This window comes from Pleurodeles waltl, chromosome 4_2 (genome assembly GCF_031143425.1).
Source record: "Pleurodeles waltl isolate 20211129_DDA chromosome 4_2, aPleWal1.hap1.20221129, whole genome shotgun sequence".
Classification (NCBI taxonomy): domain Eukaryota; kingdom Metazoa; phylum Chordata; class Amphibia; order Caudata; family Salamandridae; genus Pleurodeles; species Pleurodeles waltl.
This window is the reverse complement of record NC_090443.1, coordinates 609,611,644-609,637,387: the sequence shown is the minus strand read 5'-3', so window position 1 is coordinate 609,637,387 and position 25,744 is coordinate 609,611,644. Positions and strand designations below refer to the sequence as shown.

At 43.6% G+C, this 25,744-nt stretch overlaps 1 protein-coding gene across 4 annotated transcripts in view; it reads right to left on the bottom strand.

The window, feature by feature from the left end:
- The window catches only part of CDC14A (cell division cycle 14A), a 332,599-nt gene that overhangs the window by 120,123 nt on the left and 186,732 nt on the right, over positions 1-25,744 (bottom strand). For all 4 annotated transcript variants that reach the window (XM_069232173.1, XM_069232175.1, XM_069232172.1 and 1 more), the window contains one exon: positions 10,644-10,710. In XM_069232173.1, coding sequence (XP_069088274.1) covers positions 10,644-10,710 — 67 coding nt within the window. The remainder of the gene's footprint in view (positions 1-10,643; positions 10,711-25,744) is intronic.

The window sequence follows — 25,744 nt, the reverse complement described above, 5'->3', positions numbered from 1 at the left end:
TTGAGTGAGGTGGATTGGATTGAGTGAGGTGGATTGGATTGAGTGGGTGGGGTGAACTGGATTGGGGTGGATTCGAGTGGGGTCAATTGGAGTGGAGTGGGATGGGGATTGGACTGAAGTGGGATGGGGTGGAGTGACATGGATGAGATTGGTGTCGAGTGTGGTGGACTGGGCTGGTGTGGAGTTGGTTGGACTGGATTGGAGTGGGGTGGATTAAGGTGGTGTGGGATGGATTAGAGTTGGGGTGGATTAAGGTGAACTGGATTGGAATGGAGTGTATTAAGGTGGATTGTATTGGAGTGGGATGGATTGGGGTGTAGAAGGTGGATTGGAGCGGGTGGACTGGGCATGATTAGATTGAGGTGGGCTGAACTGGAGTGGGGGGTTAGATTGGAATGGGTTAGAGCGGAGTGCTTTGGATTGGAATGTGGTGCTTTGGAGTGGGACCAGTTGGATTGGAGTGGGGTGGGTTGTGACTAGAGTAGGGTGGGTTGGACTGGAGTGGGTTGGATTGTTGAGTATTGGAGTGGGGGTAGACTGGATTGGATTGGGATAGATTGCATTGGGGTGGATTTAAATGGTCTGGAACGGTGTGGATTGGGTTGGTGTGGAGTGTGGAGGATTCGAGTAGGGTGAACTGGGATGGATTGTGGCGAACTGGGATGGAGTGGGGTGAATTGGATTGTTGTGAGGCAGACTGGATTGGAGTGGGGCAGTCTGGAGTAGGGCAGACTGGAGAAGGGAAGATTGTTTTGGATTGGAGTGGGGCAGATTGTTTTGGTTTGCAGTGGGGCAGAGTGGGGTGGACTGTGTTGAGGTGGGTTGGATTAGATTAGGGTGGATTGGAGTGGGGCAGATTGAATTGGGGGAGTGGAGCAGATTGTTTCGGGCAGCGTTTTGGACTAGAGTAAGGCACAATGCTTTGGACTGGAGTGGGCAGACTGTTTTGATTGGAGAGGGACAGACTGGAGTGGGGCAGGTGGTTTTGGATTGGAGTGGGGCAGGTGGTTTTGGATTGGAGTGGGGCAGGTGGTTTTGGATTGGAGTGGGGCAGGTGGTTTTGGATTGGAGTGGGGCAGGTGGTTTTGGATTGGAGTGGGGCAGGTGGTTTTGGATTGGAGTGGGGCAGGTGGTTTTGAATAGGAGTGGGGCAGGTGGTTTTGAATAGGAGTGGGGCAGGTGGTTTTGAATAGGAGTGGGGCAGGTGGTTTTGAATAGGAGTGGGGCAGGTGGTTTTGAATAGGAGTGGGGCAGGTGGTTTTGAATAGGAGTGGGGCAGGTGGTTTTGAATAGGAGTGGGGCAGGTGGTTTTGAATAGGAGTGGGGCAGGTGGTTTTGAATAGGAGTGGGGCAGGTGGTTTTGAATAGGAGTGGGGCAGGTGGTTTTGAATAGGAGTGGGGCAGGTGGTTTTGAATAGGAGTGGGGCAGGTGGTTTTGAATAGGAGTGGGGCAGGTGGTTTTGAATAGGAGTGGGGCAGGTGGTTTTGAATAGGAGTGGGGCAGGTGGTTTTGAATAGGAGTGGGGCAGGTGGTTTTGGATTGGAGTACAGCAGATGGTTTGGAATGGGACAGATTGCAGTGGGGGAGATTGTTTTGGATTGGAGTACAGCAGATGGTTTGGAATGGGACAGATTGCAGTGGGGGAGATTGTTTTGGATTGGAGTACAGCAGATGGTTTGGAATGGGACAGATTGCAGTGGGGGAGATTGTTTTGGATTGGAGTACAGCAGATGGTTTGGAATGGGACAGATTGCAGTGGGGGAGATTGTTTTGGATTGGAGTACAGCAGATGGTTTGGAATGGGACAGATTGCAGTGGGGGAGATTGTTTTGGATTGGAGTACAGCAGATGGTTTGGAATGGGACAGATTGCAGTGGGGGAGATTGTTTTGGATTGGAGTACAGCAGATGGTTTGGAATGGGACAGATTGCAGTGGGGGAGATTGTTTTGGATTGGAGTACAGCAGATGGTTTGGAATGGGACAGATTGCAGTGGGGGCATTGGACTGTTTTGGATCGGAGTGGGGGCATTGGACTGTTTTGGATCGGAGTGGGGGCATTGGACTGTTTTGGATCGGAGTGGGGGCATTGGACTGTTTTGGATCGGAGTGGGGGCATTGGACTGTTTTGGATCGGAGTGGGGGCATTGGACTGTTTTGGATCGGAGTGGGGCATTGGACTGTTTTGGATCGGAGTGGGGCATTGGACTGTTTTGGATCGGAGTGGGGCATTGGACTGTTTTGGATCGGAGTGGGGCATTGGACTGTTTTGGATCGGAGTGGGGCATTGGACTGTTTTGGATCGGAGTGGGGCATTGGACTGTTTTGGATCGGAGTGGGGCATTGGACTGTTTTGGATCGGAGTGGGGCATTGGACTGTTTTGGATCGGAGTGGGGCATTGGACTGTTTTGGATCGGAGTGGGGCATTGGACTGTTTTGGATCGGAGTGGGGCATTGGACTGTTTTGGATCGGAGTGGGGCATTGGACTGTTTTGGATCGGAGTGGGGCATTGGACTGTTTTGGATCGGAGTGGGGCATTGGACTGTTTTGGATCGGAGTGGGGCATTGGACTGTTTTGGATCGGAGTGGGGCATTGGACTGTTTTGGATCGGAGTGGGGCATTGGACTGTTTTGGATCGGAGTGGGGCATTGGACTGTTTTGGATCGGAGTGGGGCATTGGACTGTTTTGGATCGGAGTGGGGCATTGGACTGTTTTGGATCGGAGTGGGGCATTGGACTGTTTTGGATCGGAGTGGGGCATTGGACTGTTTTGGATCGGAGTGGGGCATTGGACTGTTTTGGATCGGAGTGGGGCATTGGACTGTTTTGGATCGGAGTGGGGCATTGGACTGTTTTGGATCGGAGTGGGGCATTGGACTGTTTTGGATCGGAGTGGGGCATTGGACTGTTTTGGATCGGAGTGGGGCATTGGACTGTTTTGGATCGGAGTGGGGCATTGGACTGTTTTGGATCGGAGTGGGGCATTGGACTGTTTTGGATCGGAGTGGGGCATTGGACTGTTTTGGACCGGAGTGGGGCATTGGACTGTTTTGGACCGGAGTGGGGCATTGGACTGTTTTGGATCGGAGTGGGGCAGACTGTTTTGGATCGGAGTGGGGCAGACTGTTTTGGATCGGAGTGGGGCAGACTGTTTTGGATCGGAGTGGGGCAGACTGTTTTGGATCGGAGTGGGGCAGACTGTTTTGGATCGGAGTGGGGCAGACTGTTTTGGATCGGAGTGGGGCAGACTGTTTTGGATCGGAGTGGGGCAGACTGTTTTGGATCGGAGTGGGGCAGACTGTTTTGGATCGGAGTGGGGCAGACTGTTTTGGATCGGAGTGGGGCAGACTGTTTTGGATCGGAGTGGGGCAGACTGTTTTGGATCGGAGTGGGGCAGACTGTTTTGGATCGGAGTGGGGCAGACTGTTTTGGATCGGAGTGGGGCAGACTGTTTTGGATCGGAGTGGGGCAGACTGTTTTGGATCGGAGTGGGGCAGACTGTTTTGGATCGGAGTGGGGCAGACTGTTTTGGATCGGAGTGGGGCAGACTGTTTTGGATCGGAGTGGGGCAGACTGTTTTGGATCGGAGTGGGGCAGACTGGAGTAGGGCAAAGTGTTTTGGATTGGAGGGAGGCAGGTTTTGAATGGGGCAGTTCATTTTGGATTGGAGAGGGCAGATTGTTTTGGATGGGAGTGGGGCAGGTTGGATTGAGGCAGAGTGTTTTGTCTGTATAGGACGGATTGGAGAGGGGCAGATTGTTTTGGATTGTAGTGGGGCAGATTTTTTGATTGAAGTGGGCCAGACTGGAGTGGGGCGTATTGTTTTGGTTTGGAGTGGTGCAGATTGTTTGGATTGAAGTGGGGCAGATGGTTTTGAAATGGAGTAGGCAGATTGTTTTAGGATGGAGTAGGGCAGACTGGAGTGGGGCGGACTGGATTGGAGTGGGCGGATTTGATTGGAGAGGAGAAGACTGAAGTGGGGCAGATTGGAAAGGGGCACATTGTTTTGGATTGGAGCAGGGCATATTCTTTTGGGCTGGAGCAGGGCATACTCTTTTGGGCTGGAGTGGGGCATATTCTTTTGGATGGGGTGGGGCATATTCTTTTGGATGGGGTGGGGCAAATTGTTGTGGACTGAAGTGGGGCAAAGTGGGTGCGTTGGGAGTATTGGAGTGGGTTGGATTGGGATGGAGTGGGGTGGACTGGGATGATGTGGGCTGGATTGAGTAGGGCAGATTGGAGTGGGGGAGAGTGCTTTGGGCTGGGGTTTAACAAGTTGGAGTGGAGCATATTGTTCTGGATTGAGTACAGCTTATTGTTTTAAATTGGGGTGGGGTAGAGTTTTGTGAATTCCAGTGGGGCAGATTGTTTTGAATTGCTGTACTGAAGTGGGGCATATTGTTTTGGACTGAAGTGGGGCAGATTGTTGTGGATTGAAGGGGGCAAATTGGAGTTGGTGGGTTGGGAATATTGGAGTGCAGTGGACTCCGATGGATTGGGTTGGATTGGACTGGGGTGTGGTGGACTGGACAGGAGTGTGGTAGATTGGACAGAAGTGTGGTAGATTGGACAGAAGTGTGGTAGATTGGACAGAAGTGTGGTAGATTGGACAGAAGTGTGGTAGATTGGACAGAAGTGTGGTAGATTGGACAGAAGTGTGGTAGATTGGACAGAAGTGTGGTGGATTGGAGTAGGGCAGATTTTTTTGGAGTGGGGCAGGTTGTTTGGGTTTGGAGTAGGGTACATTGGACTGGAGTGTAACAGGTTGGAGTGGGGCAGGTTGTTCTGGATTGGAGATGGGCAGATTTTTGTAGATTGCAGTGGGGCAAACTGTTTTGGATTGGAGTGGGGCACATTGGGGTGGGTCGGGAGGATTGGAGTGTGGTTGGGGTGAGTGGTTTGGAATGGAGTGGGGTGGATTGGGGCGTACTGCAAGATTATGTGTGGCAGTATAATTTCAAAAACTACACAAAAGAAACAATTTTGCTTTGCAATATTAGAACAAGATAAGCCATCTTTTGATAACAGCGCCCATGAGCAAAAACGAAAAAAGAAGACTAGGCAAAAAAAAAAAAATTAACTATAGAAAATGCAACATTTCAGGTTTTTTTTGCCAGTCACGCGCCTTCCGTTTGTAGGGCACTAGAAGTTAAAAGAAGAAAATAGTACCTCAATTATGCTGGGAGCAGTGGGCGGCACTGATTAAGATAAATCAGTCAGTGCTTGGTTCCCTGCTCCACAGGCAGAAACGGGAATGATGACATGGCCTTAAGTGACAAATTACGAGGCAGTAAAGAAGACGCAAGCCAACAAATGGTACGCCCTGGGCTGGCTCCAAGCCTTTTTCTAACTACAACAGTGGTTCACTAGCGACACGATGCACTAGCACATGCTATCATAAGCTTGACCCAAGAAAAGGATCAGACTGCTGGGGAAGCTCTTCTCCAAGCACCATGAACACAATAAAAAACAATAAAGGACTCCTTCTGGTGCCGTGCACCAGAGGGGTCTTTCAGTGCTTCTCCAGTGTCCGCCAATGGCCGACAGACGCATCCCACACATAAGGGGTTAAAAACTAATGGAGTGACAACTCTACTTCTAATTGGAGAAGAACATGTTCAAGATGCTTAAAGCCTCCTTTGAACCCACTCAAACATCCTTAGAGACTGCTTAGACGGCTATCTGTTTAAGTACATTTTATTTCAACTAGGTAAGCACAAGGAGCCAGTAAGGATCAAGCTCTCCACTTACTGCAGGGACTGTTATCCACTTAGTTACTTCACATCATACAGCGCGGTGCACAGAGCTGGTATTTATAAAATGGAGTAAAGCAGCTGCAATTTTAAAATCAGGCAGCAGCCGCAGTGATTAGACGTAAAAAAAGAATAGGGGAGCAGTCACTGAGCTCATTACTACACGTGTATAGAGTAAAGGCAGTTACAGCTGCAACATATGGAGCTGAAATTTGGGGCTATATAGATTTCCCCCAAACTTCAGAAAATTGAGAATAAGTTTTGGAGAGCAATATTGATGCAGGGGCGGGGTAAGCCTGTGGCAGCACTATATTTGGAACTGGGCATTAAACCTATTATTGCTCTAGCTCCAGTAAGATGCAGGGTTCACCTTCTGAGAAATCGATCCACGGGCTTTTATTTCGATGCCATAAGAGAGGTAAGCCCATTATCCTGGGATGCCCTGTGGAACCATGCCTGTAGCACCTTAAAGCAGCTGAAACTCAATGCCACTAGCAAGGATCCCATGGTGATTAATGGGGAAACGATAATTAAGGTTAAGGAAGCTTATTGGCAGCATCAAAATTAAGTTATATATGAGTTTAGCAAGACTGCGGCCCTGGTCCAGGGGTTTTTAAAGTATAAATCAGTTGTTGGCTTTGAACCCTATTGGGGTGACATCTACCCTGAGGTGGAACTCAGAAGTAAAATTCCGCCTGTGGGTTCTCCCGTTGTCGGCCTATGTTGCTAAATGGAGCCAGACCCAGGAGATCGATGAAGTGTGACCTTGGGGAGAAACTACCCCCCGAGTGTCTGTTCCTTATGGTCAAACGCAGAGTGTTCAGATGAGATGCCTTGCCCTCTTATTTTCCACCGACAAAGTTTCAAATGAGAAGAGTATCTTACCTCTCAGTTTAGGGACTGATCACCTTGAGATCTACTGTGCGAATTATATGAGAATCTGAAGTGCTTGGAATAGGAGTGGGAAATGAAAAAAATCACTGGTTTTAATTTGCACAGCTCTGTATTTATCATGCAATGTTTTAAAAATGAGGTGTTGTATTTTCTCTTTCACTTATGTTTGTATGTATTATTATAATATATTGTTATGGCAAATCCCAAAAGCAATAAGTAATGAGTGTTGACAGTAAAGAGCTTCATTAGTAATTATAGGTCAGGAAGTTATCAATCTGCACTTATTTGTAATGGTGTATTGAAGAATTCTGCTAACAATGCAGGTCACACAATGATTGCAGCCTGCGCTTGTGGCACTATTACTTGTGTGGCTGCTGTCGTCACCTGATGTGAATGACCTGAGGTGAGGCAGAGTTACAAGCAGGTGAAAGAGAAATACAAAACGAGTAAACTAATAGCATAATCCTAATCCATGTTTATATCTGGTGCACAGTCAATCTTCAATCTAGAAGAGTTATGATGGCACTGAACAGCATAAGAAAGATAAGATGGAGATGCAAAGTTATGTGTTATCTAAATTGACAGCAGCAGTAAATTTAAACGTGAGAGAGAAATTAAGCCAGAGAAAAATGTATTTAGCTCTGATTTCTTGGCAGGGCCACCAAAGGGCAGCCATAACAAGCAATATCACACTGGATGTTAAAGGGAAGAATAACCTAATGAAAGCAATAAAAATAAATATGTTAATTTTCCATTGAAAACCTTATTCCCTTGTAACAACAACAGTGCACATCAAACCCTTAAAACGCTCTTTGCTTTTTCATCCTTTATTTTAACAGGTGCCACCCCATGCAGATTTTACTATCGCTGAAATTGTGTCTTCATTTGTAGGGGAGAGGGACGATGCTGGATCATTTTTGTGCTTCATAGCTAAATTAAGTAATTGTGTGTCCTCACTGTACGACAGTGTTTCCCAAAACGTGTGTCGCAAACCTGGTGGGTCGTCAAAGTCCAAGTAATAAACAAAGAGGCCTTAACATTTGGCATTTATCTTATCACATTTGCTGACTTCAAAGACTGTGTCAAATGTCAGGATGTGTCTTCTGACAAACAGCCGTGTATGTTTATTAACATGGAGATTGGCGTTTACAAACAACTCTCACTGTACTCAGAGGAAGAAAAATATAGCCAATTAAACATCAATCTTGCTGGGATACTGAAAAGAAAGGCTGTAGGGTGCCATTTGTTTGCAACACACAACAAAATAAAAACACCTGTAAATTAATTCTACACATTCAGCAGTTAGGAAAGCAAAAGGGGAGCATTGTTTTGTAATTCCGAAATGTGATGGGACCAAAGATCAAAACAACTTTATTTGATGATGTACAAATGAAAAACATTCACTGAAACCGGATTTCCACACATCATCATTTGTGTACAATATAGCTCCATCAATAAAACTATGTGCAAATTGAACGGCCTTTTCAATGTAAAATGTGCTGTCTGCAAATGACAGTGCACTACTACATAATGTTTTAGTAACATACAAAGAAAACACCCACCTCATGTCGATTAAGGCTGGGGAGGTAAGAAGGGGTCGCAAAAGTTTGCTCTAAAAATTGGCTTGTGCTTCTAAAATGTTTGGAAAGCACTACTGTAGGACATAATCTTATTTCAGCAGAATTTGCAAATACTGAGTGGCCACTGCAAGTGCTAAGACATCCAGGCTGAGTACTTGTGTACTATACTGGATAGTCAAAAACAATGCAAAAAGCCATTGAGTACCCCAACTAATCAGTTTCTGTAAAGAACATGACCTTCCATGCAGGTGCATGACAATCATTCATACAGACAGTGCAGTGGCCCCAGAAGAAATGCATGTGAGGGGCCCTCTGCACTCCAATTACACCTTTCTCTCACTACCCAATTAGAAAGCAATGAGCTGATTTTTCTTGCTTGAATTAGGGCTCATCCACCCTTGTTGTGTCACTGCCTTCGTGCTTCTAACTCCAAGTGGCATGTGTGGCATGATTTTTTCATTTTATGTTTAGATAAGACACAGCCCTGATATAGTCTAACCTGCTCATTGTTTGTGCACTGAATGAAGTGGGGTTCATGACAGAAGTTTAAGGCATTGAAAAGAGGTCTGTTCAGTTCTAACATGGACCTTTCAACTTTATGTAGTTCTCATCCTCTCGTCTTCAATCCCCCCAGACAGACCCATATCACACCCCATCTTAAGCTACACTAGCTCCCGGTCCAGAAGAAATGCCAGTTCAAGATGATGACCCACGCAAACAAAGCCCTGCACAACATAGGACTAGTGTACATCAAGTGCATGACGTTCCACCAATCAACCAGACTCCTTTGATCCACCTCCCTCTGCCTCACTGATGCTCCACGGATCTGCCGAGCCAACGGTAGAGGACATTCTCTCATTTGGCGGCCAAAGCTTGGAACAACCTCCCCTGCACCTCAGAACCTCCTCATCGCTCCAACCAGTCAGAAAAGGACTCAAGACCTGGCTGTTCGAATTCACTAATCATCACACGGCAGCCAGCAACTCCAATGCCTTGAGACCCTTCCGGGTAATTTACGGTGCTTTACAAATAACTGATTGATAGAATACAAATTAAATTTGTTCAATTGAAATATATACTTTTGTTGTTTTTAGGAATAAGCCAGAAAAGGCATTTTTCCCCACACTGCAACATTTTCCCTTTCACATTAGCTGGGGATCCGGTTGGCATGTCGAAGTGACCTTGTATGATTCCTTGTCAGAGGAAATGGAGAAATACGTCAGTGGCAGCTTTGACGTTTTTCTTAAAATCTGGATGGAGGCATTGCTTACAGTCCTGTGCAACAAATACAGAGGGAGAGTGTGAAGATAGCCCTCTCCGCTCCTTGGAGCACCATATACGAAACCGTCCTAAAAGATGCCAGTGGTTGGGGTGCTGCAAGCTAGGTGGAGAGGTTACTGAAAGACAGGCTTCCAGACTCAGGCCTACCGGCATAAAAGTACGAAGGGGCTTTACATAACTCCACATAAAATATTCTGGAGTAGCCATGCTACACATCATCTACCTGCAACCTAGGCAGGGCTTCGACTTATTTATGAGATCTGAGTCACCGAAGTAACAAATATGACAATAATATGTGCTCACATTATTTGTAGGCAATTAGCACATGACAAATATTAATGCATTTTAAAATACCTATACTTGTCTGTGTACTGGTTTCGGGGTTCAGGTAGAACTCTGCAAGCTCAAAAGCGGACCAGAGATCTGACAGGCTTGGCTGCCTTTTAACATCCTTGTCCACATGATCCTAACTCATGAGAAACACCTGCCAATGTTCCTTATCCCCGAAAATGTCAGTTTGATTTTTGGACTTATAAAATCGACTGCGGATGGCCTCAATTTGAGGGGCACACAACACAAGGGTGGTGGTACGTTATGTGGATACAAGTGGGGATACGAAGAAATGTGTTCTTACACCTGTAACAGGTTGCTTCTTGAGTGTACCTGCGTACCTCCAAAACCAGATTTTGAAACTAATCCAAGAGTTTTCCCAGCATGCGCAAGTATAGTGCATAGGGAAAACCAGGGCCGTATCCGCCTATTCGGTTATTCTGAGAAAATCTAAAGGGAAACTCATTCAACATCAGAAAAGGAGATGGGGGATTGGGTTTATTTGGGAGATTGCGCTTTGGCTGCATTTTTATCATGAAGTGCATTTTTGTTTACTGTAAACATTTTTTAAACATTCCTAAAGACCTGTTTTTTGAGGACTTCCTGTAAAGACCCAATATAATAAACAACAACACAGGAGAAAGACAACTAGACACTCAGAAAAAGTTATTGTATCCAAAGTTCTACAACCGACTATAACAAATGTAACGTGGCACTTATTTCTCTAAAGAACTCAGAAACTTGTACGTTCGAACTTGGGAAAAGAAGAATATTATGTACAAGATAATTAATTCTGGTCATACCTTCCTTATTCCTTGCAAACAGTCCAGTATAGTGAGATTATACGTGCAGTTTCCAAACGAGGCGTCTCTAAAAAATAAAAACAAATATCAATAAGTTTTCTATAGAATAACACATAAAAAATATAAGAACTGTAGGCTTCTTGTCATACAATATAACTACACAAGTGGAATATACACAATACCTACTATGCTACTTATTATAATGGGAACTGTGTATATGGGACAGAGAAGTCGTAGATACACATCTGATACAACTAACTAAAACACAAGGAAAATGAAATGTGATGCAAACTTACTGGCCGGACAGTATTCCAGAAGATAGCATTTACTGTAGGTAAGCGCTGCACTCACCTAAGGTGCATCACATTTACGTCGAATAGGGACGTTTCAGGCTTGGCCTTTTAGTTTACAACCAAATGCTTTCTGGGTGTTGTATTCCCTTGACGAATTAGAAATATAGACTGGATGGCAATGACTGGTAAATTAAATGTCCAGGATGAAATCCATGTATCCATGGAGTGAAGATGGTCACCCTTGTTTAAGAGGGCTCCTGCCTTAGAGCAGGCAAAAATACCTCAATAATTACATCCACTGAATTGTTAGCAAACTATGGCAATGACAAGGATGGCACATAGCTGTCCATCATACTGGCTTAATAACAGATCAACAAATTAGACAATACAGAGCTAACCATACAGATTAAATTATAAACATGTTAATACTGGGCCACTCATGGAAGCATGACCCAAACATCCAGATGAATGACTAGCCCAGGTCTGTATACTCCAGATAGATTTTTTACGTAGGCACTGCCTACACCATATGAAAGCTCTATGGCAAGCTATGCTATGTAAAATAGACCAGGTCTGTATCAGTCTCTCAGTTGGAAAGGCAATAAATAAACATTGTAGACTCCATATCACAACAGTTGAAGAATGGCAAGGCCAGATGATAATTCACAAGAGAAAAAGTCCCAAGTTTAGCTATTTCAGTCTTTCGAAAGAGGTTCTCTTATCATACCCGCCCCCAATTGCCCACCGCCAATCACCCAGACTAAAAGATACCCTGGGTTAATGCCACAGAGCAAAAGCAATGAGTGAGAGGGCAACGTAATCTCAGGAAGAGCTCCTAGTTGTAGCAGATGATGCAATATCTCTGGTTTCGGTATGCATGAGCTACACAAGTGTCTGCCCCACCACTGCTGACCTTTCTCACATACCTTTAGTGCAGGGGTAAGAAAAGTGGAAGGTTAAAAAGGCAGCCGCACAGCTACACCAGATCTTGCGATACCTTTTCCAGACGCCTTAATAGTTTCCTTCACTCAAACAAACATACCTCATGTCCTGCCACCCTCCGTCATGGATTTCCCAGTTCACAAGCATACTTGTCCTGCTGTCTTCTTTCATGACTCCACCGCCCTCAAAAATCACAATTCAAACATCCTTGCTGATTTGTACTCACAAAAAGGATCCAAGGGACCATGCGCATTTAAAGTACATTGTGTTTTTTAAATGAGCTAAACGGGAGAAATGTTTGTGGAACCTGGAAGACCCTATAATATGGGGACAGCCAAGCCTTCAGATTACATGAGAAGTGAAAACTACACTGGCAGAGATACCATTATAGAGAAGAACAATACCTGAAGCTAGGGCATGCAGCAAAGTCTCAATCAGGCCAAATGGCTGATGCGAGTCTGTCCTCTGCGTCCAGTACTTCTTGATACTTTGCAGTGGAAAAGAGGTGGCCGGTGCACAACAACATTCCTGAGCAAACGCAGCCCAGCCACAAAAAACAGTCCAAAGAATGATCAGAAAAGCACCTCTAATTTAAATCCCTAAAGAAACATGGTGTTTGCCAACGATGGGGAGCACACCACATCTAAAATAAATGGCCACATACAGATATTGGCCCCATTTTCTCTCCAACCTGTGATTAAATCAAAGTCCGCACACTACTATATAGGACACAAAACTAGAACAATAAATGGTCTGAAAAATACAAAATGACACAAATTATGCCTGCTGCCGTCCTGGATGCCTCTTTGCTGGCGGATGTGAGGGGCGTTGTACAAGTAGTACCAGGACACCAGTGGTGATCATGGGCATTCATTGTTACATCAAAATGATTGGAAGACTAACAGAATAAAATCAGGATCAAGGGTAAAAAAAAAAAATTTAAAAAAAATTATACATGCGCCGTGTTAAAGAGATTATTATTTAAAGTGCATGCCTAAATTGCTTGTGTCCGTTTTTAACACATTACGGTTTGGAATTCATACAGTATATTTATGAACATATACTGAAATTAAGCTAACCAACTAAATATATAAATGAATCTCGAGTGCTTCAGAAAAAAACAATGTATTGAGTATGTAAAGATAGGCACTAGAAGATGTCCAATGGGGTTTGAGGGCACACTCTGCGCAGGTCTTATTGTCGAATAAACCTATTCAAGCTAAAATGTAAATCTAGAGTGTTTTCGTACAAAATAGGAATACATTCAGAATCTACGACTATTTAGAAGATATATAAATTGAGTGGACATGAAAACCCCAAATGGATCCGTGAATCTCTTCTGTCCTATTCTACTATGGCCTGCCCTCCAACATAACTATAGAATGATAAATGGAAATACACTTGTGCCATAACATTTAACAAAAGCTTGGCTGTAAGTCATTGGCCCTTGCATTAAATCAAAATGGACAGGTTTTTGATGCCAAGAACTGCAATTCTTTTCAAAAATATTTTTTTCCTGGAAGCTTAGTAGCACAGCTCTGCTTTGCCAATACATCTGCAAACAAAACAAAAGAACAAGCATTTGCAATGCAACGGGTCTCGCACTAGCTCGTGTGAGAGCTATCAGCGTTGTAAACTCCTACCCGGATTTTAATTGCCACATTGAATGAAAAAAAAAAAATGAGCGCGAAAATAAAGGAAAAAAGTAGCACAGAAACTATTAGGAAAACATGGAGTCTCGTATGTTTCCAGTAGTTTGCCAGTGCTCTTGAGGAGGGCTAACACCGTAAAAGGCATGACGTATGCATGCCTTTCACAAATGAAAACAGGCGGATTTTAAAAGGCAAGCCCACGAACCAATGAAGGTGACTGACGTAACATAGGCGTGGTTAAAATCCCCCTAAAGAGAGATTAGGAGAGGGACGGAGCGCTTTGCGCTCTCCCCTAAAAAAGTGTTAATTAGGTTTGGCTCTTAGTACACAGATTTTGTCAGCCCAGGATTGACAGTACCGACTAATCCCATTTTTGTGAGTCCGGACATATTAAGAACTTTAGATACCATGAAATATCACTCGACAGCCATCAACATTGTGGACAGTGTGGCGTTCAAAGACGAGATGTTGAACAGTTTTTGCTTGTGTACCGCACAGTGAATCTACTGTTCAAACATTATGGAACTGCAACGGAATGGCAGGATTATAAAGGCATGCCAAGACAAGTGAATTTGGCAAGTCAACCATTAGGGATTTAGCACGAAAACAGGTGCCCAGCTCTCTGAAGTTATGCCGCAAGACTACCTATCCGACACCGAAGATGTTTCAAACAGAACACATTTTCTGTACAAAAACACAGCAGCTCCCACACCAAAATTCACTGGGAAAAGAAGTGTGAGCATGGAAACAAGCATTGAAAAGGATCAGTAATAGGGAACCCTTGTCCGAGCTGCAACATTGAAGTGGGCCGATGATGCAAACAGCTTTGCTGTTGCTGTCCCTCACAGAAGGTTTCTTTCCTAATGCCAAACAAGTCACGCTAACAGGCTGCCCTTACGTTCAGTTTCTAGCATACCAACTGTGTTTTTTTTTTTCCAATTACAATTAATTGAGTTGGGTCTCCTGTTTATAACACACTGGGTATGAAACATGTTTGCCCAAGACAGCCACCTCCATTTTGGGAGCCTCTGTGCATCTCCGCTGTGTCCCGATACAGCCCAGTGTTCAAGGATTGCAAAAAGACCTAGGTAAGGAGCCAAGAGATTTTTCTGGGTAAATAGTATTTGTTCAAAATTGTTTGTTTCAGCTACTTGTGTGTGTTTTACTGTGGAGTCTGTGTTTCAGGCAGCCTGGACTCTTTTAAAGTGGTGTTTATTTGAAAATCGTTTTTGCCGTGACTTGTGTGAATTGCCTTGCTAGTTTGTGGCATCCCCCTCTTCCCCCCCCCCATTTTTTCTCTCCTAAGTAAAAAGGCTACATACATCTTGCAGAGTGTGTCTTTTAGGAGACTGTTTTAATCTGTTTGTGTGATTTAAATTGTGCTTAAAAACTGTCTGCCCCCCTGTATTTTTGCCTTTAAAAAATCCCCGATTTTAGAGTGTGCGCCCAGCACTATTGCAGTGTATCTTAAACAATCTCCCCCTTACCTGGAAAGTAGACTCTGCTAGCTTGGAAGTGTGAATTGAGCCTGTCTGTATCCAAGGAGATTCTGAATAGAGCAGCAGTTGCCTTTCCCCCTGACCACAGGGACTGGAGTTCAGTTAACTTGCTCCTTATATAGTTTCCTATTGGTTGTTGCATATGCTGTTGTGATAGGTTGTTGGGAGATGGTCTTTCATTGGTTGCGGGCTCCAGGGCTGCAGTTATGATTGGTGGATAGGGCTGGGAATCTGATTGGCTGTTGGCTCTAGGTCTGAGATTCTGACTGGCTGTTGGTTCTAGGGCTGCGATTGGTGGATAGGGCTGAGATTCTGACCTGCTGTTGGTTCTAGGGCTGTGATTGGTGGATAGGGCTGAGATTCTTACTAGCTGTTGGTTCTAGGGCTGTGATTGGTGGATAGGGCTGAGATTCTGACTGGCTGTTGGTTCTAGGGCTGTGATTGGTGGATAGGGCTGGGGCTGTGATTGGTGGTTAGGAATAGGGCTATGATTGGTGATTAGGGCTGGGTCTCCCATTAGTTGTTTGAATCAGGGCTTGAAATTGGATTGGCTAGGGTTAGGACCAGCTTCTTATTGGCCTGTAGGGCTATAAAAGGCTAGGATTCAGGGTGTCGAGGCCAAGGGCGGAGAGGACAAGGGAAGTTGTCTGTTTGGGCCTGTAAGGGACAGGTAGGGACTAGGGCCAGAAATGGTGCCCAATTCACATATGACCATGAATGGTTTCATCCCCTACACATCCCTCAACATGCAAACACATATTCTACAAAGACATCCAACACATGCATCACAAACTATCCACAGACAGATTGCATTGCCCCATCACCCAACACAATACCCTACATACAACACATATACACATACCCCCCACAACTACTAGTCAAACACCTTCATTCTCACAGCAAACACTACTCTGTCCACTCCCACTAACACAACCTGCCATCATCCACACAATACAAAACTACAACATACATTTCTCTCAGTTTCAGTCTCCCAGATACACTCTCTGCTCATACTAACCAACAACACTATCTGCTGTTTGCTCCACACAGACCACCTGTTGTCATAACAATGCCCAAACCCTGCCTTCAAACACATCACCTACAAACACTCTTCCCCTCTCTTAACCAATTATACACAACCATACAATCCCCACATTTCACTCCACCACACATATTACCTCTTCCGGGCATCGCAACTAATACTAACTCCCCTGACACACACCCATCACCTCTTACACACCTCATACATTCATCTCCAAAACACATCAACACCCCATCTAACACTCAAATTCCACTTAGCAGCACTAACTCACATACAAATCCCTCACCAAAAACTACACCAATATCCCCTCCTGATTCCACAAAAACCATACCAACCACAAACATCAGCACATCAAAGCACCACAAACTTACATTACACTCATCGTCATACCCACTCCCACCCCCAGGACCACACAAAGAATACAAATTCCATCCTATCTCCACCCCTACCCCCCCCCCCCACTCTTCACAAACACCTACCACAAGCACCCCAACCCAGCAACTTTCATTCACTCGCCTCTCCTCCATTGCACAATTTAGATCCTTACATCATGATCCACATGCTCCTCCACCACCCCTAACCCATACTCCATCCACACTAAACAAACACAAAATAAAAAACATGCCACTCATAGCAACCTTGCATCCCCTTGTCTGTTACATAATAAAACTACCCTACAAAAAACACTACACTCATCATGGCTCTCTCAGCCACCAAGTCCACCACTCACACACACAGACAGACCCAACAAAATGCCTCCTTAACCTGCTGGAAGAGGAACACTATGTTGAAAAGCAAGACTATTGTGAGCCTCAAACAGTTATCACAACTAGCAACACTCCTGCTTCAAGCTCACATTACACTACATACCCTTCTAGTAAACAAAACACTACCAATAACACCTTTTCTAAACTGCCAGCTCATAAATGCTCGATCACTCTAAATAAACAAGCACCACATCTACGACCTGCTCACAGACACACAACCTGACTTACTATTCATTACTGAATCCTGGTTGGGAGATGACATGGCACCAGTGTTGCACGAAGCCGTTCCTCCGGGCTATCAAACATCACTCAAAACCGTATAGGCAAGAGAGGAGGTGGACTAGCTATTATATTCAAACAGTCAATAAACCTCAGTAAAACAGACAACATCTCCATACAAGGTTGTGAAGCCCTCCTTACCAGATGCCACCCTACTCCAACTTCCTCCTGTAACTTTCTCCTCCTTTACAGACCTCCACCTAACTCCTCCACTTTCCCAGATGCTTTTCTAGACACAGTCTCAAACCTTACTACACTATACTCCAATCTATGCATTCTTGGGGATCTAAACATTTGGTTTGACAAACCCAATATGCCCCATCCAAAAACTATCACCACTGGACTACTCGCATTGAACCTACATCAGATTGTACACAATCCCACACACATCGTTGGTCACATCCTAAATGTAATTTTTGCTAAGCCTGAACTAGTTACCATTCATAGCATCACGCCAATCACCTGGTCAGACCACCATATGATAACTTTCCGACATACAACTCCACAAATCAACACACCCCACAACTACTTACATACATACACCTATCGACCATGGAGCAAACTCAATTTGGATCACTTAGAAACACAACTAACAGCAAACACAGATCTAGATACAATTAATTCTGTACCAAAACTTTATGAGTGGCTACAGGAAGCTTTTGATGTCCTAATACCACTCAGAAAAACTAAACACAACAAAAGAAAAACAACTCCTTGGAGAAACACAGAACTTAAAAAGATAAAGCAACAAATCAGAAAGTTGCAGCGGACCTGGCTCAAAACAAACAGTCAAGACAAACTGCAGCTACACAAACTTAACAGGATATACAAATCATCAATCAAAAAAGCTAAAAAAAAAGATACTACTCAGACAGAATTCAAAATGCTCAATCTACAACCAAGGAATTTTATAAAATTCTCAATGAATTTCAAAAACCTACATGCATGGAAGGAAGTAATCCCACTACTCAAGATTTCACAAACAAATTGGCAACTCACTACACAGCCAAGGCAGACACATTGGACTCCTATTTAAAACAGAAGAAAACCGTCAGCACCAACCCCTTTTCTAAAATACCCTTTAAGAATAAACCATCCTAACCTCTACAGTCCTTCAAACAAATATCCCAGGATGAATTTATGGATTTGGTCAAAGCAAGCAGACCTACTGGTTGCCCTTCTGACCCTTGCCCACCACAAATCTTCAAGAACATCCTTCTATCTACTTCTGCTGCCACACCTGTAAGAAGAATCATCAACAACTCTTTAACTTCAGGGACTTTTCCTGCAGACCTGAAAAAGGCATACATGCGACCTTTATTAAAGAAAACAAACCTAGACCTGCAAGACCCCAACAACTACAGACCAATCACAAATGGACCTTTCCTGGGCAAATTGAAAGAAAGAGCAGCATTCGCCCAGATGTCACAATTCATTGAAGACAATTCTATACTTTCAGACTTCCAAACTGGATTCCGCCCAGGAAGAAGCACTGAATCGGCACTCATGGCAATCTGGGACGATCTTAAAACCACAGTCGACCAAAATGGAGTTGCTGCACTACTTCTCTTGGACCTCTCAGCTGCCTTTGATACGGTTGACCATGACACCCTAACTCAAAGACTCCACAAAGCCGGCATACAAGGGATTGCTCTCGACTGGATTACTTCCTATCTTCAAAAAAGATCTAATATCATCCACTCGCCCCCCCTACCTCACAAAAGCAGGGGTCCCCCAAGGGTCAATCATCTCACCTTTGCTTTTCAACATCTACATGATATCTTTACCAAAACTGATCAATGATTTCCATCTCACGTGCTACAACTATGCAGATGACACACAAATACTACTTAAATTAGAATGCCCCAAAAACATTGAAAACTCACAAATCTTCAGTTGCCTCAGAGCCGTTGATCACTGGATGACCTGGAGCCATCTCAAACTAAATACCTCCAAAACAGAAATACTCATATGTGGTGACTGGAAAAATTATGACCCTCTGTGCGTCTGGCCTGACGATCTCGGACCACCTCCTCAATTATCCAAGGAAGTTAAAAACCTAGGAATCACCATGGATTCCAAGTTAACTATGAATGCCCAAGTAGACAAATTAGCACGCACAAGCTTCATCACCTTAAAGACTTTACGACGCATCTTCCCCCACCTCGGATTTCCACACAAGGTGCAAGCTACTATCTCGCTTGTACTACCCAAACTGGATTATGCCAATAGCCTCTATCATGGATCATCTCTATCTGTTATGAAAAAACTACAACGTATCCAGAATTCTGCAGCCAGGCTACTATTACATATAAAGCCGCAAGCCCACATCTCCCCTGCCTTGAGAGCACTACACTGGTTACCCGTTGCCAGGAGATGCACTTTCAAGCTGCTTTGTATCACCCACAAAGCTTTACATGGAACAGGACCGCTTTTTATCAGAAAGAAAATTACCAAATACATCCAACAAAGAACCCTCCGCTCAAGATTGACACCCCGCCTTAGAACACCACCATAAAAGAAAAAGACTATAGGTGGTACATCCTTCTCCGTCCAAGCAGCCAAATTATGGAATTCATTACCCCCAACTATAAGAGCCACAGATAATTTTCTTGTCTTCAGAAAACTACTGAAGAGTTCTCTTTCCTTCATAACCACCTTATTCAAACAACTATGAACTACATATGCCTATGTTGATAAATATTTTTTCAGATTATATGTATTTCTATTTATTTATAGTTTCTTTAGAAAATATATATTGCTACAATGTCATAACAATAAAATACACACACACTCTTTAAACCTGTTTGACCAAGTATTTTTTACCCATGGTTCTAATTATGTATTGTATGTGCATATGTGTGTGTATTCGTGTGTGTGTGTGTGTGTGTGTGTGTGTGTATATATGTGTGTATATGTTTCTGTGCTTGGCATGTTCATAGATCATTGCATGGCTCCTGGGTGGGTTGTTATACTAGATATCTATGAATTCCTGCTCTCATCTTATCACACTTATCTACTCATCACTCTTATGTCATGTCTCTATCAAACTATCCTCCATTCTCACTCTGACTCATCCCAAATCCCTTCTACCACTTTAATTTCCTAAATATCTCTGCCTAAGCTCTTCCCTCCACTTCCACATCTAACTCACCAAACCTCACTCTACTGTGACCTCCCACACAACCTCCCACACAACCCTACTAAATTCTCCTGCATTTATCTCACCCTGCACCTATGCTCTCCCTAACCCTTCCACATACTCTTCCTCCTCTGCCCCCCTTTACTCATCCCAAGCCTTTGGGTTGAGTAAATGAAGGATATACTCCCAATTAACATTTCTGGATTCCTTTCCTCCTTCACCCCTCCATTACTCCAGTCTAACTAACAAACTCTCATATCCGCGGCTCAAATTAACTCATAATACTATTAAAACTGTACTCATTATTTAACGATACTAGTCCATCACTAATTCTTGTTGGGTTCCAGAGTAGCGTGCTACTCATCGAAAAGCGCTTAGACACCTCATCAGGGGTAGTAAGCGCTATATAAATACGATTACAATACAATACAATACTGCTCTCATTTATTATTTTTTTCCACACCAAATTGATGTAATAATTACCACCGGAAAGGTTTTTCTCATTTCTACCATGTACTAGGCATAATTATGTCACATGATACCATAAACAATTTTCCCATGTAGATTTAACTTATTGATGATGAAAGATTCTGTCTTTGATGAAATCGCCTCATACATAAGGGTTGTTGCCCCAGATTTTACAGAATACTTAGGGTAAGCTTTTCTTTGCAAATGTATCATTGGGACTAAATGATTGTATTCACAATCTAGTGTGAACTAAAAAACAAAAATAAATTGAAAAAAAAAAAAAAAAAAGAAAAGCTACCCCCCCCTTTTTTTTTTCTTTAGTTCGCAGCCTACCAGATAGCATGGTTGTCTGCTTTGAATCTTGGGGACAATCAGAAAGCTGAGTTAGGAATGCATTCTGCCCGTTGACTGCCAATGGTTTTGTGGTTTGTAACTCACATTTTCTTGTTTTCCATTTGCTGACTTTATTTGTTTTAGGCTGACCAGCTTGAGTTCGTAACTTTCTTTGCCCAAGCCTTACTTACAGTATCCTTCAGAGCGCTCCCTTTCTGTAAACAGGCCTGTAAATTTTGTCCTTACCTCGTCACATTTGCTGTACTTTCAAAGACCAAGCTCAAACGGCAGGCGCTGCCTTAAGAGGGCACTTGTTTACTTTTCTTTCTCTGACTTCAAAATGAGAAGATTTATGTGACAATCTTGCTAGATACTGCGGGTAGGAAAGAGTTGTTTTCTATCACATAACAACATTTAAATTAACTGTGCAAGTATTTTAGAATATATCAGAAAGAGGAACAAAATTGAAGCACATTTTTGTTATTTCTCAAGTGTGTTGGAAACAAATACTTTCATATCATCAAAATGAATCAGTACACTAGGTGCTACAATTTCCACATATTTTCGTATGTGCACTGTATAGTTTTAATCAGTAAAACTGAATAGCTGTGCAAATGTAAGGAAAATGTCACTTACCCAGTGTACATCTGTTCGTGGCATTAGTCGCTGCAGATTCACATGCTGTGCACAGTCCGCCGTCTGGTGTTGGGCTCGGAGTGTTACAAGTTGTTTCTATTCGAAGAAGTCTTTTCGAGTCACGAGACCGAGGGACTCCTCCCACTTCGGTTCCATTGCGCATGGGCGTCGACTCCATCTTAGATTGTTTTCCCCGCAGAGGGTGAGGTAGGAGTTGTGTATGCTAGTAATAGTGCCCATGCAATGGAATGAATACGTATGTACCAAATGAAGGTTAAAGTAATATATTTACAAATGTACAAATGTTGAAGATATACTTCCAAACGGCTACAGGCTCCCGGGGAGGCGGGTGGGCGCATGTGAATCTGCAGCGACTAATGCCACGAACAGATGTACACTGGGTAAGTGACATTTTCCGTTCGGTGGCATGTGTAGCTGCAGATACACATGCTGTGCATAGACTAGTAAGCAGTTATCTCCCCAAAAGCGGTGGTTCAGCCTGTAGGAGTGGAAGTAGTTTGAAATAAAGTTCTTAGTACGGCTTGTCCTACTGTGGCTTGTTGTGCAGATAACACATCTACACAGTAGGGTTTAGTAAATGTATGAGGCGTAGACCATGTTGCTGCCTTACATATTTCGTTCATTGGAATATTTCCTAGAAAGGCCATAGTAGCACCTTTCTTTCTGGTTGAGTGTGCCTTTGGTGTAATAGGCAGCTCTCTCTTTGCTTTAAGATAGCAGGTTTGGATGCACCTAACTATCCATCTGGCAATACCTTGTTTTGAAATTGGATTTCCTGTATGAGGTTTTTGAAAGGCAATAAATAGTTGTTTTGTCTTTCTAATTACTTTTGTTCTGTCAATGTAGTACATTAGTGCTCTTTTGATGTCTAATGTATGTAGTGCTCTTTCAGCTATTGAATCTGGCTGTGGGAAGAACACTGGTAATTCTACTGTTTGATTTAAGTGGAACGGTGAGATAACCTTTGGTAAGAATTTTGGATTTGTTCTTAGAACTACTTTATTCTTGTGTATTTGAATAAATGGTTCTTGTATGGTAAACGCCTGTATTTCACTTACTCTTCTTAGAGATGTGATGGCAATGAGAAATGCAACTTTCCACGTTAAGTATTGCATTTCACAAGAATGCATGGGTTCGAAAGGTGGACCCATGAGCCTTGTTAAGACAATGTTGAGGTTCCATGAAGGAACAGGTGGTGTTCTTGGTGGTATAATTCTCTTTAGGCCTTCCATAAACGCTTTAATGACAGGTATTCTAAACAGGGAAGTTGAATGAGTAATCTGCAGGTAAGCAGATATTGCGGCGAGATGTATCTTTATGGAAGAGAAAGCTAGATTGGATTTTTGCAAATGTAGTAAATATCCTACTACATCTTTTGGAGACGCATGCAATGGATGAATTTGCTCATTATGGCAGTAATAAACAAATCTTTTCCATTTACTTGCATAGCAGTGTCTAGTGGAAGGTTTTCTAGCTTGTTTTATGACCTCCATACATTCTTGTGTGAGGTCTAAGTGTCCAAATTCTAGGATTTCAGGAGCCAAATTGCTAGATTCAGCGATGCTGGGTTTGGATGCCTGATCTGTTGTTTGTGTTGTGTTAACAGATCTGGTCTGTTGGGTAGTTTGACATGAGGTACTACTGACAGGTCTAGTAGTGTTGTATACCAAGGTTGTCTTGCCCATGTTGGTGCTATTAGTATGAGTTTGAGTTTGTTTTGACTCAATCGGTTTACTAGATATGGAAGGAGAGGGAGAGGGGGAAAAGCGTACGCAAATATCCCTGACCAATTCATCCATAGAGCATTGCCTTGGGAGTACCTGTGTGGGTACCTGGATGCGAAGTTTTGGCATTTTGCGTTTTCTTTTGTTGCAAATAGATCTATTTGAGGTGTTCCCCAAATTTGAAAGTAAGTGTTCAGTATTTGGGGGTGAATTTCCCATTCGTGGATTTGTTGGTGATCCCGAGAGAGATTGTCTGCTAGTTGGTTCTGGATCCCTGGAATAAATTGTGCTATTAGGCGAATATGGTTGTGAATTGCCCAATGCCATATTTTTTGTGTTAGGAGACACAACTGTGTCGAGTGTGTCCCCCCCCTGTTTGTTTAAATAATACATTGTCGTCATGTTGTCTGTTTTGACAAGAATGTATTTGTGGGTTATCATGGGTTGGAATGCTTTCAACGCTAGAAATACTGCTAACAGTTCTAAGTGATTTATGTGAAACTTTCTTTGATGTATGTCCCATTGTCCTTGGATGCTGTGTTGATTGAGGTGTGCTCCCCACCCTGTCATGGAAGCATCCGTTGTTATAACGTATGTTGGCACTGGGTCTTGGAAAGGCCACCCTTTGTTTAAATTTGTACTGTTCCACCATAGAAGCGAGATGTATGTTTGGCGGTCTACCAACACCAGATCTAGAAGTTGACCCTGTGCCTGTGACCACTGTGATGCTAGGCACTGTTGTAAGGGCCGCATGTGCAATCTTGCGTTTGGGACAATGGCTATGCATGAAGACATCATGCCTAGTAGTTTCAGTATTATTTTGACTTGTACTTTTTGTTTTGGATACAAGGTTTGTATTACATTGTGAAATGTTTGTACTCTTTGTGGACTTCGAGTAGCAATCCCTTTTGCTGTGTTGATTGTTGCTCCTAAGTATTGCTGTGTTTGACACGGCTGCAGGTGTGACTTTGCGTAGTTGATTGAGAAACCTAGGTTGTGTAGGGTTTCTATGACATTTTGTGTGCTGTGAACACCGTTTTAGCGTATTGGTTTTGATTAACCAATCGTCTAGGTATGGGAACACATGTATTTGCTGCCTTCTGATATGTGCAGCTACTACTGCCAGGCATTTTGTAAAGACTCTTGGCGCAGTTATTCCGAATGGCAACACTTTGAAGTGGTAATGTATTCCTTTGAATACGAACCTTAGGTATTTCCTGTGCGAAGGATGTATTTGTATATGGAATTACGCATCTTTTAGATCTAATGTTGTCATGTAGTCTTGCTGTTTGAGCAGTGGGATTACGTCTTGTAATGTGACCATGTGAAAGTGGTCTGATTTGATGTAGGTGTTTAGTGTTCTGAGATCTAGTATTGGTCTTAGAGTTTTGTCTTTTTTTGGTATTAGAAAGTACAGTGAGTAAACTCCTGTGTTCTTTTGATGACGTGGTACCAGTTCTATTGCGTCCTTTTGCAGCAATGCCTGAACTTCTAGTCCTAGAAGGTCTATATGCTGTTTTGACATATTGTGTGTTTTCGGTGGGACGTGTGGAGGGAGTTGGAGAAATTCTATGCAATAACCATGTTGGATAATTGCTAAGACCCAAGTGTCTGTTGTTATTTCCTCCCAAGATTTGTAGAACTGGCTTAGTCTTCCCCCCACTGGTGTTGTGTGAAGGGGTTGTGTGACTTGTGAGTCACTGTTTATTTTGAGGGGTTTTGGGACCTTGAAATTCTCCCCGGTTTCTTGGGAATTGGCCCCCTCTGTATTGTCCCCGAAAACCTCCCCTTTGATATTGTCCCTGGTAGGTAGGTGGTCTTGTTTGTGAGGTGCTGGTTTCTGTGGGTTGACCTCGAAACCCTCCCCTAAAAGTTGTTTTACGAAATGTGCCAAATGTGCCTCTGCCCTGCGGGGAGTAGAGTGCGCCCATGGCTTTGGCTGTATCGGTGTCCTTTTTTAATTTTTCAATTGCAGTGTCGACCTCCGGCCCAAACAATTGCTGTTCATTAAACGGCATATTGAGCACAGCCTGTTGTATTTCAGGTTTGAACCCAGATGTGCGCAGCCATGCGTGCCTCCTTATCGTGACTGCAGTATTTATTGTCCTTGCAGCTGTATCCGCTGCATCCATGGAAGACCGTATCTGATTGTTCGAGATACTTTGTCCCTCTTCCACCACCTGTTGCGCTCGTTGTTGGAACTCTTTGGGGAGGTGTTCGATGAGATGTTGCATCTCATCCCAATGAGCCCTGTCGTATCTCGCCAGGAGTGCTTGCGAGTTGGCGATGCGCCACTGATTTGC